The sequence below is a fragment of the Convolutriloba macropyga genome, chromosome 10 (genome assembly GCF_964194025.1).
Source record: "Convolutriloba macropyga chromosome 10, txConMacr16.3, whole genome shotgun sequence".
NCBI classification, from domain to species: domain Eukaryota; kingdom Metazoa; phylum Xenacoelomorpha; order Acoela; family Convolutidae; genus Convolutriloba; species Convolutriloba macropyga.
In genome coordinates, this window is record NC_134477.1 from 19,674,971 (window position 1) to 19,688,206 (window position 13,236).

Here is a 13,236-nt window from a genome sequence, read left to right on the forward strand (position 1 = left end):
CTTTCTGACCTTTGAGGCTCGAAAAATCTGAATAATGACTATAAATGTCAAAAAACTGGGACAGAAATGGCTAAAAATATCAAAAATATGCTAAAACTCGTGATGCTTAAGCTTTGCAAGACATTTCATTTAATCTAGAAACTATTCAATAACCTATTTTCAAGCCCTAGAGGAGGTTCCTTGGCTCTTGAGGCTGAAAATCTAAATGACTACAAAAGATTTTTAAAAAAAACTTGAAAAAAAAAACGGTTTATAAAAAAAAATTGCTAAAATTTGTGACATTAAAAAGTTGAAAAACTATTCAATGGCCATTAATATTTTGTCATATCTTATTATCAAACCCCTTAGGATGCTTGCTGACCCCTGGGTCTGGAAAAAACTGAATAAAAAAATGTCGAAAAATTTGAAATTGCCTGTTTTGTCAAAAAAATTGCTAAAATTCTTGATGTTAAAACGTTGAAACCATTCCATTACCACTAGAAACAATGCAGTTACCTATTATCAAATCCTAGGGCTGATAAAAATCAAAAAATGTCAAAAATTTAAAAATGCAAAAAAAGGATAAATTTGCGCAAAAGACCTTTATGAGCTTTAAACAGCCTCAATTTTTGGCTGGCCAGCAAAATGAAGAAAAAACACGAAACATTGCAACATTTTGGGCTCAAAAACTCTTAAAAATGACCTTTTAACTTTAAACTACGCTTTTCCAGGTAGCTTCATCACACTAACCACTTGAAGGACTACTAAACACGGCTAAGGGCCTCTAACGAAACTCAATGCCCGCTGGGCGCTACCTCTTTATCCCATTTTAAGGATGAAAAGTCAAAAGCGTCAGACGAAAAATCGGTCAAGCGAAAAATCGCATAAAAAAGAACTACAGGACTAATATAATTGCTACAAACCTCGTTTGAGAGCAATTAATAATAGTATTAATAATAGTAACTGCTTTTCCAAATGTTTCTGCCAATGAACACCAATCTCTTTTTTATAAAAAACACTCTAAATATAGAGCAATGTTGGTTTACAAATAATATGCTTCCAGAAAAGGGGCACAAATAGCAATCTAATTGCTTCAAACTTCTTTCGAGAGCAATTCATAATTTGAAGTGTTTTCATAACTAATAATTGAAACAAGTAATAAATTCGATTATCATTCTTTTCTGCTATTTATTTTATTTTCAAAAGCATGTTTTCAGGACCAATTACAACAAATCTCGTACGATTTTTTCGAGGGTCAATAATTCAAAAGATTTTTGCAAATGGAAGTCTAGGGTAATAAAATAAGAAACGTACAATCGTACTAAAATCAAAACAAAAAACGTGGGGCGCATTACCCTCACACAGATGGCAAGCGGTTGGCTTCCTCGGTAGCTAGCTGGGAACGCGCTGGGTACAGATGAATCGCATTAAAAAGACCACATGACTAATATAATTTTTCAAAAAAAAATAGACCGACTAACGTTGGATGAATTGCTCTCGAAGGACAGGCGGGTAATTTAATTTAGGACTCGCAGTCGCTTTTAGATTAGCAACAAACAATGAGAGCAATTGATATCACTCAAAAGGAAGAAATGCAGCGTGAAAAGGTCACTTGCGAAGTCACATAATTTTCCGGAACAAAAGCGCAAAAACGGTCAAGCAAAAATTTTGCATAAAAAATAACACGGTTACAATAATTGCTTCAAACCTTGTTTGAGAGCAAATAAAATCTTTGTCCGAGAACAATTAACAACCACCCTTCACACCATTGATTTATGAACGTTACCTGTTTATCCTATTTTGCAGGAAGAAAGTTAACTGGTCAGAAAAAAACGATCAGACAAAGAAGTGGTAGTACAAAAACTCGCACAAAAAAGACCAGCATGACTGATAAAAATTCTACAAACTTCGTAGCAGAGCAATTGAAAACATCTTACGCAAGCAACAGCTGCAATAGCAAAAAAAAATCAGTTACAATGGAAAATAGCCGTAGAAAAAAATGCTATCGTGTATGAACTGTTATCTTGCAAGATTCAGTCAGAAAAACGGTTATTGTAAGATTTTGACATACAAATGTATAGCTTGCAAATTCTGGCAAAATGGTTATCTTGCATATCTGGCAAGGTTCGGCCAGACGATTTCAACTGGGGTGCCGAATTTTATTGAAATAAGATTCTAAATTGAGGTGTGTAGGTCGGTGGTCCAAAATTTTTCACACCGTAAGTTTACTCCTCTTCAATAGTTAGGGACTAGTTAGTCTTTTTACGAACTCAAAAATTGCATTAAAGACCAATAGTACTAAACTAATTGCTACAAAATTTGTTTGAGAGCAACTAAAAAAAACCTATGCAATTAGAAAAGACTAGCGGGAGCTCTAATCAATTGCAACCTGCTTCAGTGGGGCGAGCCTAAATGGGACTAAGAAATTCTCTAGGGGGCTTCAAATAACCTCATTAGAGGTTAATATATACAACTATTAAGATTTAAAAAGTAAAATAATGACACCAATTATGGCGCACTTATGACTTAACTTTTAGTAATAAATTAGCACGAATTGAGTTTAGCTGCTTACAATTAAGAATGAGAGAGAACTTTAGATCACGCAAAACGCAGAAAGTCCGGGGCGTAAAAGTAACTCAAAAAGTTCAAAAAAAGGTTAATCAAAAAAGTCAAAAAAGGTAAATTTTTCATAAAAAAAAACAAAGCCGGTAGAATACGGGAGGCGGGGCAGGTTAAATAATTTGGAGGGACTTATATGTGCTAGAAAATTCTCGGAATGACCTTTTCACCTTGAATATTACTATCAATTACCATTCATCACAAACTAAGCTACTTTTAATGTCCAATGCTCGAACACAGAACTCCACTTTCAAAAACAAAAGCCAATGTTCGACAACCAATGTCAAATTTCAAGTCAAAACTTAAGCTAGAAAACATAGCCAGAAGAATTCCAGAAACGACTCGAAGTATAAAATTGACAATCATCACTGTCCTAATGCACATTCTACATAATTATTCTAGGCCTTTTGAAACAACAACTGGAAAAATATCATGAGAAAGTAAACTGACAGAAACTGATATACCATCTGATAATATATAATATTTCAGTGGAGACTCCAGAAAAACTATTGGTAAAAGACCCTGTTAAAACAGGTAGTTTGCAAAAAAATACTAACAACTGCCAGACACCTTCTTAAATGGGTTGGTAAAGAGAAACCCGACAGAATGGAAACGAGATGACGGTCAAAACCGAAAAGATTATACTATAAGAAAAGTTCTCTACGAATTCTAAATGCAATTTTGCGAGCCATAAATCCGAGAGAAAATGTTAAGTACCTTCTCTGGTACACAAGATACCCACCCAATAATTGAAAGAGAAGTACTGAACAATTAAAAAAAGGACAAACAACCCTAGAAATAAGAAAATTGTCCATTAATTATTTAAGAAAATTATTATTTAAGTGAGAAGTGCCCTGTTTACATTTGAAGATTATTCCTAAAAACCATCCGGCAAAAACTTTTTATAGTTTCTTCTGCAACATCAGTCACTCATGCAAAACACAAGAGAGAAATATCAAACTATTGGAAACCACCAAGATCAAAAACCTGAAAAAAAGGAATTTGTGTCATTGATTCTATTGAAAAAGTGTCATGTCTAGACTTGAAGTGTCACCTAATAGTAGCAACACCTATAGAGTAAACATACCCGGCAGATTGCCGGAAAATAGCCGCCGTTGATTCCAATAAGCATGATTGGGATTGAAAGAATAGAAGATATTGAAAAAAAAGTTATTTGTACAGAAACATTTTTTAAGTCCGATTTATTTTGATGGCATTTCGTAGTTGAACATAACGTACTTCTGTTTCTTAGAGAGAGGCTACAGGGGCTACTATCAATACCAATAAGCATTAGAGATGGTAACTAAGACTTATAGGAACGACGTTCAAATAGCGGGCATCTAAAATTGGGCTTTATGGGTTTATCCCGTTTCTACTTCTGACTTCAATTTTTATACTGACTCTGTTCATTTTGAATTGCTTTGCTGAGCAACTGATGTTCAAAATCACTTTTAGCAGAATGAGAGAAGAGAGAAACTAGCCTAGAAAAGTCAAAAAGATATCACGCAAAATGTTGAAAAAGCGGCAAAATGAGGTAAAGCGAAACATTTTTTTATTCGACGAAGTAAAAAAAAAAAGGAGCGCTATAATAGCCGGCTGAGAAGATGAGGGCGGCTATTAATCAGATAAAAATTACAAGAAAAAGAACACCATAAACATCCAAAACTCAAAAATTTGGTCAATTTTAGCCACTTTTCTTCAACAAAAACATTTAGAAATAACTTAATCAAAATGAAAGACAACCAAAACTGCTGGGCGAAATGGTAAAAATAGCTGAAAATAGAATACGAAAGAATAATATTTGCTTCAAATGGTCAAAACTGCTTCCAAACACACCAACATACCCGGCAGATTGCCGGAAAATAGCCGCCGTTGATTCAAATAAGCATGATTGGGATTGAACGAATAGAATATATTGAAAAAAAAAGATTTTTGTACAAAAATATTTTTAAGTCCGATTTATTTTGATGGCATTTCGTAGTTGAACATACTTCTGTTTCTTAGAGAGAGGCTACAGGGGCTACTATCAACACCAATAAGCATTAGAAGTGGTAACTAAGACTTATAGGAACGACGTTCAAATAGCGGGCATCTAAAATTGGGCTTTATGGGTTTATCCCGTTTCTATTTCTGACTTCAATTTTTTATACTGACTCTGTTCATTTTGAATTGCTTTGCTTAGCAACTGATGTTCAAATTCACTTTTAGCAGAATGAGAGAAGAGAGAAACTAGCCTAGAGAAGTCAAAAAGATTTCACGCAAAATGTCGAAAAAGCGGCAAAATGGTAAAGCGAAAAAAAGTTTGACGAAGTAAAAAAAAATACGAGCGCAATAATAGCCGGCTGAGAAGATGAGGGCGGCTATTAATAACAAGTTTATATAGTTGTGAGAAAAGAAACACTTCAAACATTTACTACAAAGTTGATAAATATGTGCCCATTTTACACTTGAGGAATTCATAGGCTCTACAACACTTTGTGGTATCAATTTCAGAAAACTACGTATTAATGCAGCATCGATTAAGCGAAAATGAGCCAAATGGACGAAAAAACGGCTTTAAATGGTTATCTATATGCGGCAGTCTCTCAAAAACATTTTTCAAAGTCAAAAATTCTTTCACTTAGCGCAGCGCAGGATCAAAAATTTATCTTGCTTAGAAAAATTTTGTTCGCCATGACAGCCTTTCTCACTTTCCCTTTTAGGTCAAAATGCCCCATGAACACAACTACTTCTGTAAACAACGAAACGACCGATAGAAAACCAATACTCCTCTTCGAGTCGTAAAAAGACACACATGTTTACAATACTTGCTTCTCTTCGAGAGCACTTAAAAAATAACGTGCTGTCTGTCATAATCGAGTTGGCATCAAGATCCAGTTTTAGCACTATCATCTCACATGAATACCCTGAAGTACCCTGAAGACTATGACCATCCTTTATACTTTTACGCATAAAATACTTGACTAAAAACTACAGGCAATAACTGATTGTGTTTGCTTGCGAACCTACCTTAATAGCAGATTTGCAGACTTGTGTCATGTGGTGAGGGTAGTGTGACACTCTGCCACTGCATATCATCTCAGACCGTGTCTTCTCGTCTCCCTTGGGTGCTCTGAAGGGAGTGTTACCACACACCATCTCGAACAGCAGCACCCCAAACGCCCACCAGTCCACACTTGTCGTGTATCTGCAAAAGTTCAATTATATAAGGTCAAATGAAATAAATTGTAAGCCCCAAAGAGCACGCAATATTTTGACACTTTGTAACGGGTAATATAACAAAACATTACTTACAAAACTGCTTTCAACTCAACTGGGAACAGTTTTCTAATATTATTCCTCTTTTAGACAAGCTAAAATGGACTCAAAAAGAGTTGTGCGTTTAGTAAACCTTGGACTTCTGGTGGCAATGATCTCTGGTGCCATGTAGTCTGGAGTTCCACATAGAGTGGTTGCATAGTCCTCACTGTGCTTCAGTTTTCGACACATCCCAAAGTCAGTTAGTCGCACGTGGCCTACATACACATCAATACATTGACCAATTCTTCACTTCCTATAGCAAATGGCCATTTTAAGAATCACGTGAAACATTCACGTGCGAGTTTGAAATAACAGACCTATTCATTTTCAGGTTTTATAATGTTAAAGTTCCTGTTTCAAGCTAGGTTATGCTACTCTGCTAAAGCTACTTCGAAATTTTAACTGACAACTCGAATGACTGCGCGGTTCCCGACAAATGTTTCGATTTTCTCAGTGATTTCATCAGAGCCACTTAACCCACTGTCACTAACCAGACAGCGGAACACAAATAAATTGATACTGTTTGTTTCCAAATTAAGCAATGAGATAAGAGACTTCTCCTGACTAATGACTGTTGATTAACAATTTATTTTATTTTGTCTTTTTGACACAGCAACTTTTTCCCCATTCTAAGGAAACACGACTGGACTTCTTTGCGCAAATTAGTGCAATTATCGTTCAAAAGTCAATTCCACGCCCCAATGATTCTGTGGTTTTGATTACAATACCTTGACTGTCGATGAGTATGTTGTCCAACTTGAGATCCCTGTAAATGACATTGTGCAAGTGGAGGAACTTGAGTGCGAGCAACACCTCCGCCCCAATGAACTTGGCCACTGACTCTGGCAGCTTCCTGTTCTGGGCCATGTGGAACATCATGTCCCCTCCCTGTATGTACTCCATCACAAAGAACAAGTGCGTCTAAAACGTGGAAAACATTCTGTTCTGTGGAATATAATCTTATGGGTTACAACGACCTCCAATATAGTAAGGACTTTTTAGTACGCGCCCCAATAAGCATGGACCAGGATTGAAACAGAAAAAGGAAACATAGCCGGCGATTGCCGGAAAATAGCCGCCGTTGACGCACATCGGGATTGAAATAGAAGAAAAAAGAAGATTGAAATTGAGAAAAAAATTTCCCAGTTTCAAAAATTGTTCGAATTCAGCGTGTAGTTTCAGCTAGATTCTAAACCTATTCTTACTTCAGCTTCTAAACTGAAGAAGGGAATAAAACGTTTCTAACTAGGACTTCATGTCCCGGTATTGACTCTGTTCATTTTAGTTGGCTTTACCGACATCGACTGTTTAGAAACACTTCGGGCGGAAGGAGCGAAGGAAGAAGCTATCTTAGAGAAAAAAAAATCAAGCGAAGTATCGAAAGGGCCGCAAAATTGGGCAACGCAAAACAATTCATTACATCTGCAATTTTGAAGCAAAAATAAAGTAGGCTTCAAAATTGCAGATGTAATGAACATCATTCTCACCAGAACGCTTGAAGATGGGCCTCAGACTGAATGCGCTATGATTTGCACAATGATAATGCCGCATTTACTTCTCGCAAGATCCAAAAGTGAAAATGATGCTTCAATAACAAAAACCTTATCTAGAAGGCTCGATCTGTGGATCAGATGCAAATTCGACGACCTTTTTGTTGAGGCCAAGGCACTTCAGGAACGATTAAGGAAATTAAATAGAAAACGAGAAGTGGATGAATTTAAAGCCTTTGACAAACAAATGGAGTCCGGTAAGATATCGAATACTTTACGATGTCTTTCAGACGATGCAAAGGGCGGTGTGCTATCAACATCCGATAAAGTGACTATCAAAGGAAAAAACTGCACCGTACTCGATCTTCTACAAGAAAAGCATCCATGCAGTCAGAAAGCTGATCTTAAGTACGTAGTAACTGACCTGAAAAATCGGGATTTGCCGTTCCATCCCTATTTTCGAAAAAATAAATGTCTCTGAAATAAAACGCGCCGTAATGAAAACAAATGGCAGCCATGGCCCATCTGGTCTTGATGCTAGCGAGTGGAGACGACTTTTGACATCATACAAATCCTCCTCAATCGATCTTTGCAAAACAGTGTCCAAACTTGCAATCAGAATTGCCACCGAAGAATTAAATTTCTTGAATTCTTATAACGCTTGCCGTCTGATTGCACTAGATAAATGCCCTGGGGTTCGACCAATTGGCATTGGCGAGGTCATAAGACGAATTATAGGCAGGAGTATAGTAAAGTGCGTTAAACGAGATCTCCAATTACTTGGGGGAAACGTACAGATGTGCCTTGGACAAAAGAGTGGCATCGAACATGCTATCCATGCACTCCGGCAGCGCTTTCTTGAAGATCGTACTGAAGGTATCCTACTGATTGATGCCAGGAACGCGTTTAATAGCTTGAATAGAGATCTGGCTCTAATAAACATCAGAAAGCTTTGTCCCTCAATTTATACAGCAATCAGAAACTCGTATAAGACCCCATCAGACCTCTTCATTGATAAGAGAGTAATCAAGTCTCAAGAAGGAACAACACAAGGTGATCCAATAGCCATGGCAATGTACGGAGTTGCTATACTTCCTCTCATCGACATGCTCGAAGATCAAAATTTGACTCATAAATGGTACGCAGATGACGGTAATGTGGCCGGTAGTCTTGAATCACTGCGATTCGTGCTAGATAAGCTCTATGAACATGGCAGTGCATTCGGTTATAATGTGATCAAATGTCATCTTATTACAAAACCTGAGTTTATTCAGAAGGCGAACAAAGTTTTTTCGGGATTAGATGTTGATGTTATTGAAGGTCATCGAGTCCTAGGTTCAGCTATTGGTTCTGATGAAAGTTGTAACGATTTTCTGAAAGAAAAGTCAGTGAACTACTCTAACATGCTTGTGAAACTCGCTAAACATAGTAAGGTGTCCCCTCAGAATGTGTACAAATCATTTACGAACGGATTGCAACACAAGTTGACTTTTATTGCTAGGACTACTCCAAACGCGGACAGTCTGCTGAGGGAAGCCCAAAAAATAATTGATAAAAATCTTATACCTTCAATGTTGAATCATCCCTCTTACAGTGACAGATACCGGAAGGTTTTCTCTCTTCCTCTTAAAGAGGGTGGGCTGAACATTCTTCTTCCTGAAGACAGGGCAAATGAATATGAAAGATCTATTCGGGTTTGTGAGCCGTTACAGAATCAAAACGCTATAGATGCAGAGTTTTATCAGGAGAAAATACTTCAGAAAATCAGAAAAGAAAAACAGGAACAAGCTATAGCGAATAAGTTGGCAATCAAAGATCTCATCAATGATAAAGAGGCATATTCTCTAGATTTGGCTATGGAAAAAGGAGCATCATGCTGGCTAAATGCACTTCCAATGAAAAGATATCATTTTGATTTAACCAAGGGAGAGTTTAGAGATGGAATTGCTCTTAGATATGGATGGGATCCCGTAAAATTGCCATCAAGATGAGCATGTGGAGAAAATTTTAATGTAGCCCATGCTCTTCATTGTCCAAAAGGTGGCTATACGCACATAAGACACAATGACATCCGTGACTCTTTTGCCAACCCGCTCAATGAGGTCTGCGATGATGTCGAAGTAGAGCCCTGTCTTCAGTCTTTGCAGGGGGAAACCTTCGCAAATAGAACTACTACTATTGATGACGACGCTCGACTAGATATCAAAGCTAATGGTTTCTTCGATTCACGCTTCAGCAGAACGTTCTTTGATGTGAGTGTTTAATCCGCATGCGAAGAGTTGCCCAAGAAGCATACCGGATTCCTACAAATATCACGAGTCCATCAAGAAGCTGAAATACGAACAAAGGATAATCGACGTCGAGAAAGCCACCCTCTGTCCGTTAATCTTCTCGTGTACAGGAGGAGCTGGTCCATCAGCATCAAAAGCCATACAGAGATTGGCTTCTAGGATCAGCGATAAGAAAGAAGATTCATATTCGGACGTGATCACGTACATAAGGACAAAATTAAGTTTCGCTCTTTTACGTAGCTCCATACTCTGCCTCCGTGGCGCGCGCTCCATGCGCAGGCGCCCTGCAGTAGAAGCGTCAATAGGAACCATTGTAGAGGAAGGGAGGCTGTTATGCTAAATGCTTGATATTTTTTCTAATCTTGATTCAAAATCACTGCATATTATACTTTAATTGCTACTTACCATATCTATCTTGTTCATAATTCTGATGCTTTATTTTCTTTATCCTTTGCATCTGATGCTTCAATTTTTGACTGCTGTCAGAATTTATAAATACACATAGGAGTTGACTTGCTGCCCCCGAGTTGACCGACTACCCTTTTAGGGGAGGGGCTTTCTCTTAATTGACCACTTTTTAAATGAAAAGCATCTTTAATTGACTACAATCATATCCCCAAACAACTCCAAGAGTTGTCTTTGCCCAAAAAGCAGCCTTTGAAATAACTTTCTATTAAAAAACCTCAGAAAACTGCTGGAAAACAAAAAAAACGACTGAAGGTTTAATAAGAATGAAAAATTAGCAAAGGAAAGTCTTACTTAATTTTAAATAAAAAAAATTAGTTGAAGTTTTTGTCAATTTGTACTCATATTGTTCAACGAAAAACTGCTTTTAAACTATTTCCTAAATAAATTCTAATCATTTCCTAAATAAATTTATCTAAGAACAATATGATCTACTCCGATCCAAGCAATAAAACAGAAATGGGGAAAACAAGGCCTAAAAAAGTCTGAAAATTCGAAAGATTGAAACTCAATTTAAATACAAAACTGCAAACAAAGCTCGCAGATTGCCAGAAAATAGCCGCAATACCTTTGTAGATCTGCAGTCTAAAACATTTGTACAGACATACTAAAAAGGAAATTTATTATTTTCATTAGGCGCTGAGATGTTAAATTTTGATTCAGAATCTGCATAACTTATTGCTGTTTATTAGCTGCTCTTAAATACCCTTCAATAAGAGTGATATACACTCACTTGACCTTATCTCTTTACATTAAAGTAAATAAAAGTCAATTTTAGAGCGAGGAACTCATTTTTGAGAGTGAGATAAGTCACGTGTGACCAAAAATTTAATCACGCTAATGAACAAAAAAAAACTCGCTCCAATCGTGACGACGAAATAAAAAACATAGCCGGAAGAATCCCGGAAGCGACGAAGCCCCAAAACTTCACAGATAACCAAAACTGCAACTGAAACCGTTAACTTTTGTAATCAACCATTAACTCATTATCTCCCCATGTCTGATCTAAAAATTGGTTAAATTTAAACCACTGTCACCAAGAGAAACAAAAAGCAGCAAAATATTATACTATTGAAAACGTTTGGTAACGTTAGAAAGTCCGAAATAAGGATACTCAAAACTGACAGGTTGAAAAACTGACAGGGCTATGAACTGACCTCAAATAATTCAAGATTCTAATCTCAAAAAGATCGCGAAAGCAAACGGCAGAAAATAATCTTAGAAACTAAATTAAATTTTTCAAAAAAGAATGCTCAAAGTGAAGAATCAGAGAACCACTAAAATTAGATTTCTAATCACTGCAATTAAGACAAAAACAACACATACTTCTTCCTTGTGGTATACATTATAGACATGATTTCATACTAATTCAAAAATTAAACTAATAATAGAAAAGACATAAGCGACAGAATAAAATTCAAAAACAAAAAATTGTTCGAAAACATTACCAAGGCCTGGAAAAAAAGCAATAAAAAATTTTCAGCGGAAATTTTGGAAAAAGCTTTCTAACAAGTTCTCGGTACTCGCCTTAAGTTGAATGAAATCAATTGCAAACCGAAGAAAAAGCTAAGAAAAAGCTGAAATCATTCATTTTTTTAACAACTGAAAATATCAATATAACGGAAATATTTGTAGAAGCCAGAACAAAGCTAGAATGCTATAAACTCGAATGTGAAGAATATGGATACAATGTAAGGAACAACGTAACAAAAAGACTATTTCTCGATTTTTGAAAATTTTGAAAATCAAATTAAAAAAATCAAGAAAAACGAATACATTTCATTGTTCCGAATTCGAGACATAGAAAAGACGACAAGACATGCGAGGCGAATATCCACCCTACTGAACAGAACAAAAAACAGAAATAGCAGAAGTCAGACTCACGAAACATTGAAACATTTTGCAAAAAAATGTTAAAAAATTTTTGAGCCTGCATTTACAAAAAAAATTTTAAGTTTTTCAAAAACTTAACGACAAAAGTGGCTGATTTTTATTGAAACAAAATCAAAGTCTCTCATGTTGCACAAAAAGGCTATTTCCAGTAATTAAAACCAAAATTAGAACAAAAATAAGAAAAATTGGAAAAATACTACCAAAATCGGATTAGCATATGTACAATTTTATAGAACAAAAAAACATCGAGGTCAAAAAAGAGGCGTTGATTATATGAATTATGAAAAGGACGTTGCCATATTAACTGATTTCTGACAAAAAGACGCCTAAAAGATTCAAAGATGAAGATATTAATAGAAAAAAGCCAAAACTGAACTTAAAAAAATCAAGAAATGTGCCAATTTTGAACTTCAAACGCATTTTCAGGCGCTTAGAAGCACTGTGGTATCAATTTCCGAGATTTACAGTTCAAAATAGCATCGAAAAAAATTATTTCTACAAAAAACCAAATTACAAGCAAGAAAACTGCAAAAAACGGTTATCTATTTGTGCCATTCAGTCAAAAAGTACTTTTCAATGTCAAAAAGTCATTCACTAAACGCAGCGCATGATAAAAAAACTTCTCTCGCTCAGAAAAATTAGTTCACAGTGCAATTTTACTCGCTTTCGCTTTTAGGTCAAAACATCGTCTGAACGAATAGTACTTCCGGTAAAAAAAAACCTTATGAAAACCAATACTCCTCTTCGAGTCGTAAAAAAACCAAGACAAGGCCAATAATAGCCCCAGCTATCACTGTGCGGCTATTAAAAACCTGCAACGCAAACTTGTTATCATTAACATAGGCAATTGAAACTTTAGAAAGTAAGCAATATTAGTCAAACCCAAAGAAAAACCGCGCATGAAAAAACTTTGCGCTCAGACAAAAAATTTTCCCGCCTCATTTCTTGTGCTCTCAAAAGTAGAACACAACAACTTTTCTGTGTAAGGATGAGCTCTTACTTAACCATAGCTTCAGGTTGACCATAGCCTGACCAATGTCGGCTGCAACAATGGTACCACGTGAAAGTCTCAGACGCAAAAAAGTGGCCATATTCACCAAAAAAAGAGCATTCATCCTCACCAAATGAACAGTCTGAGATGTGGGAATAACTGAAAAAGGACAGCTGAGAGCAGGCTACTGTTAATACAATGCAGACTG

General features: G+C 36.2%; 2 protein-coding genes across 4 annotated transcripts in view; one reads left to right on the forward strand and one right to left on the reverse strand.

The window, feature by feature from the left end:
* Window positions 1-13,236, forward strand: part of LOC142347951 (von Willebrand factor A domain-containing protein 3A-like) — a 708,547-nt gene that overhangs the window by 320,913 nt on the left and 374,398 nt on the right. The window lies entirely within an intron of this gene.
* Window positions 1-13,236, reverse strand: part of LOC142348809 (protein kinase C-like) — a 158,771-nt gene that overhangs the window by 7,588 nt on the left and 137,947 nt on the right. For all 3 annotated transcript variants that reach the window (XM_075400329.1, XM_075400328.1, XM_075400330.1), the window contains 3 exons: window positions 6,627-6,819; window positions 5,990-6,113; window positions 5,608-5,785 (listed from right to left, as the gene is read on the reverse strand). In XM_075400329.1, the coding sequence (XP_075256444.1) occupies window positions 5,608-5,785; window positions 5,990-6,113; window positions 6,627-6,819 (495 nt within the window). The remainder of the gene's footprint in view (window positions 1-5,607; window positions 5,786-5,989; window positions 6,114-6,626; window positions 6,820-13,236) is intronic.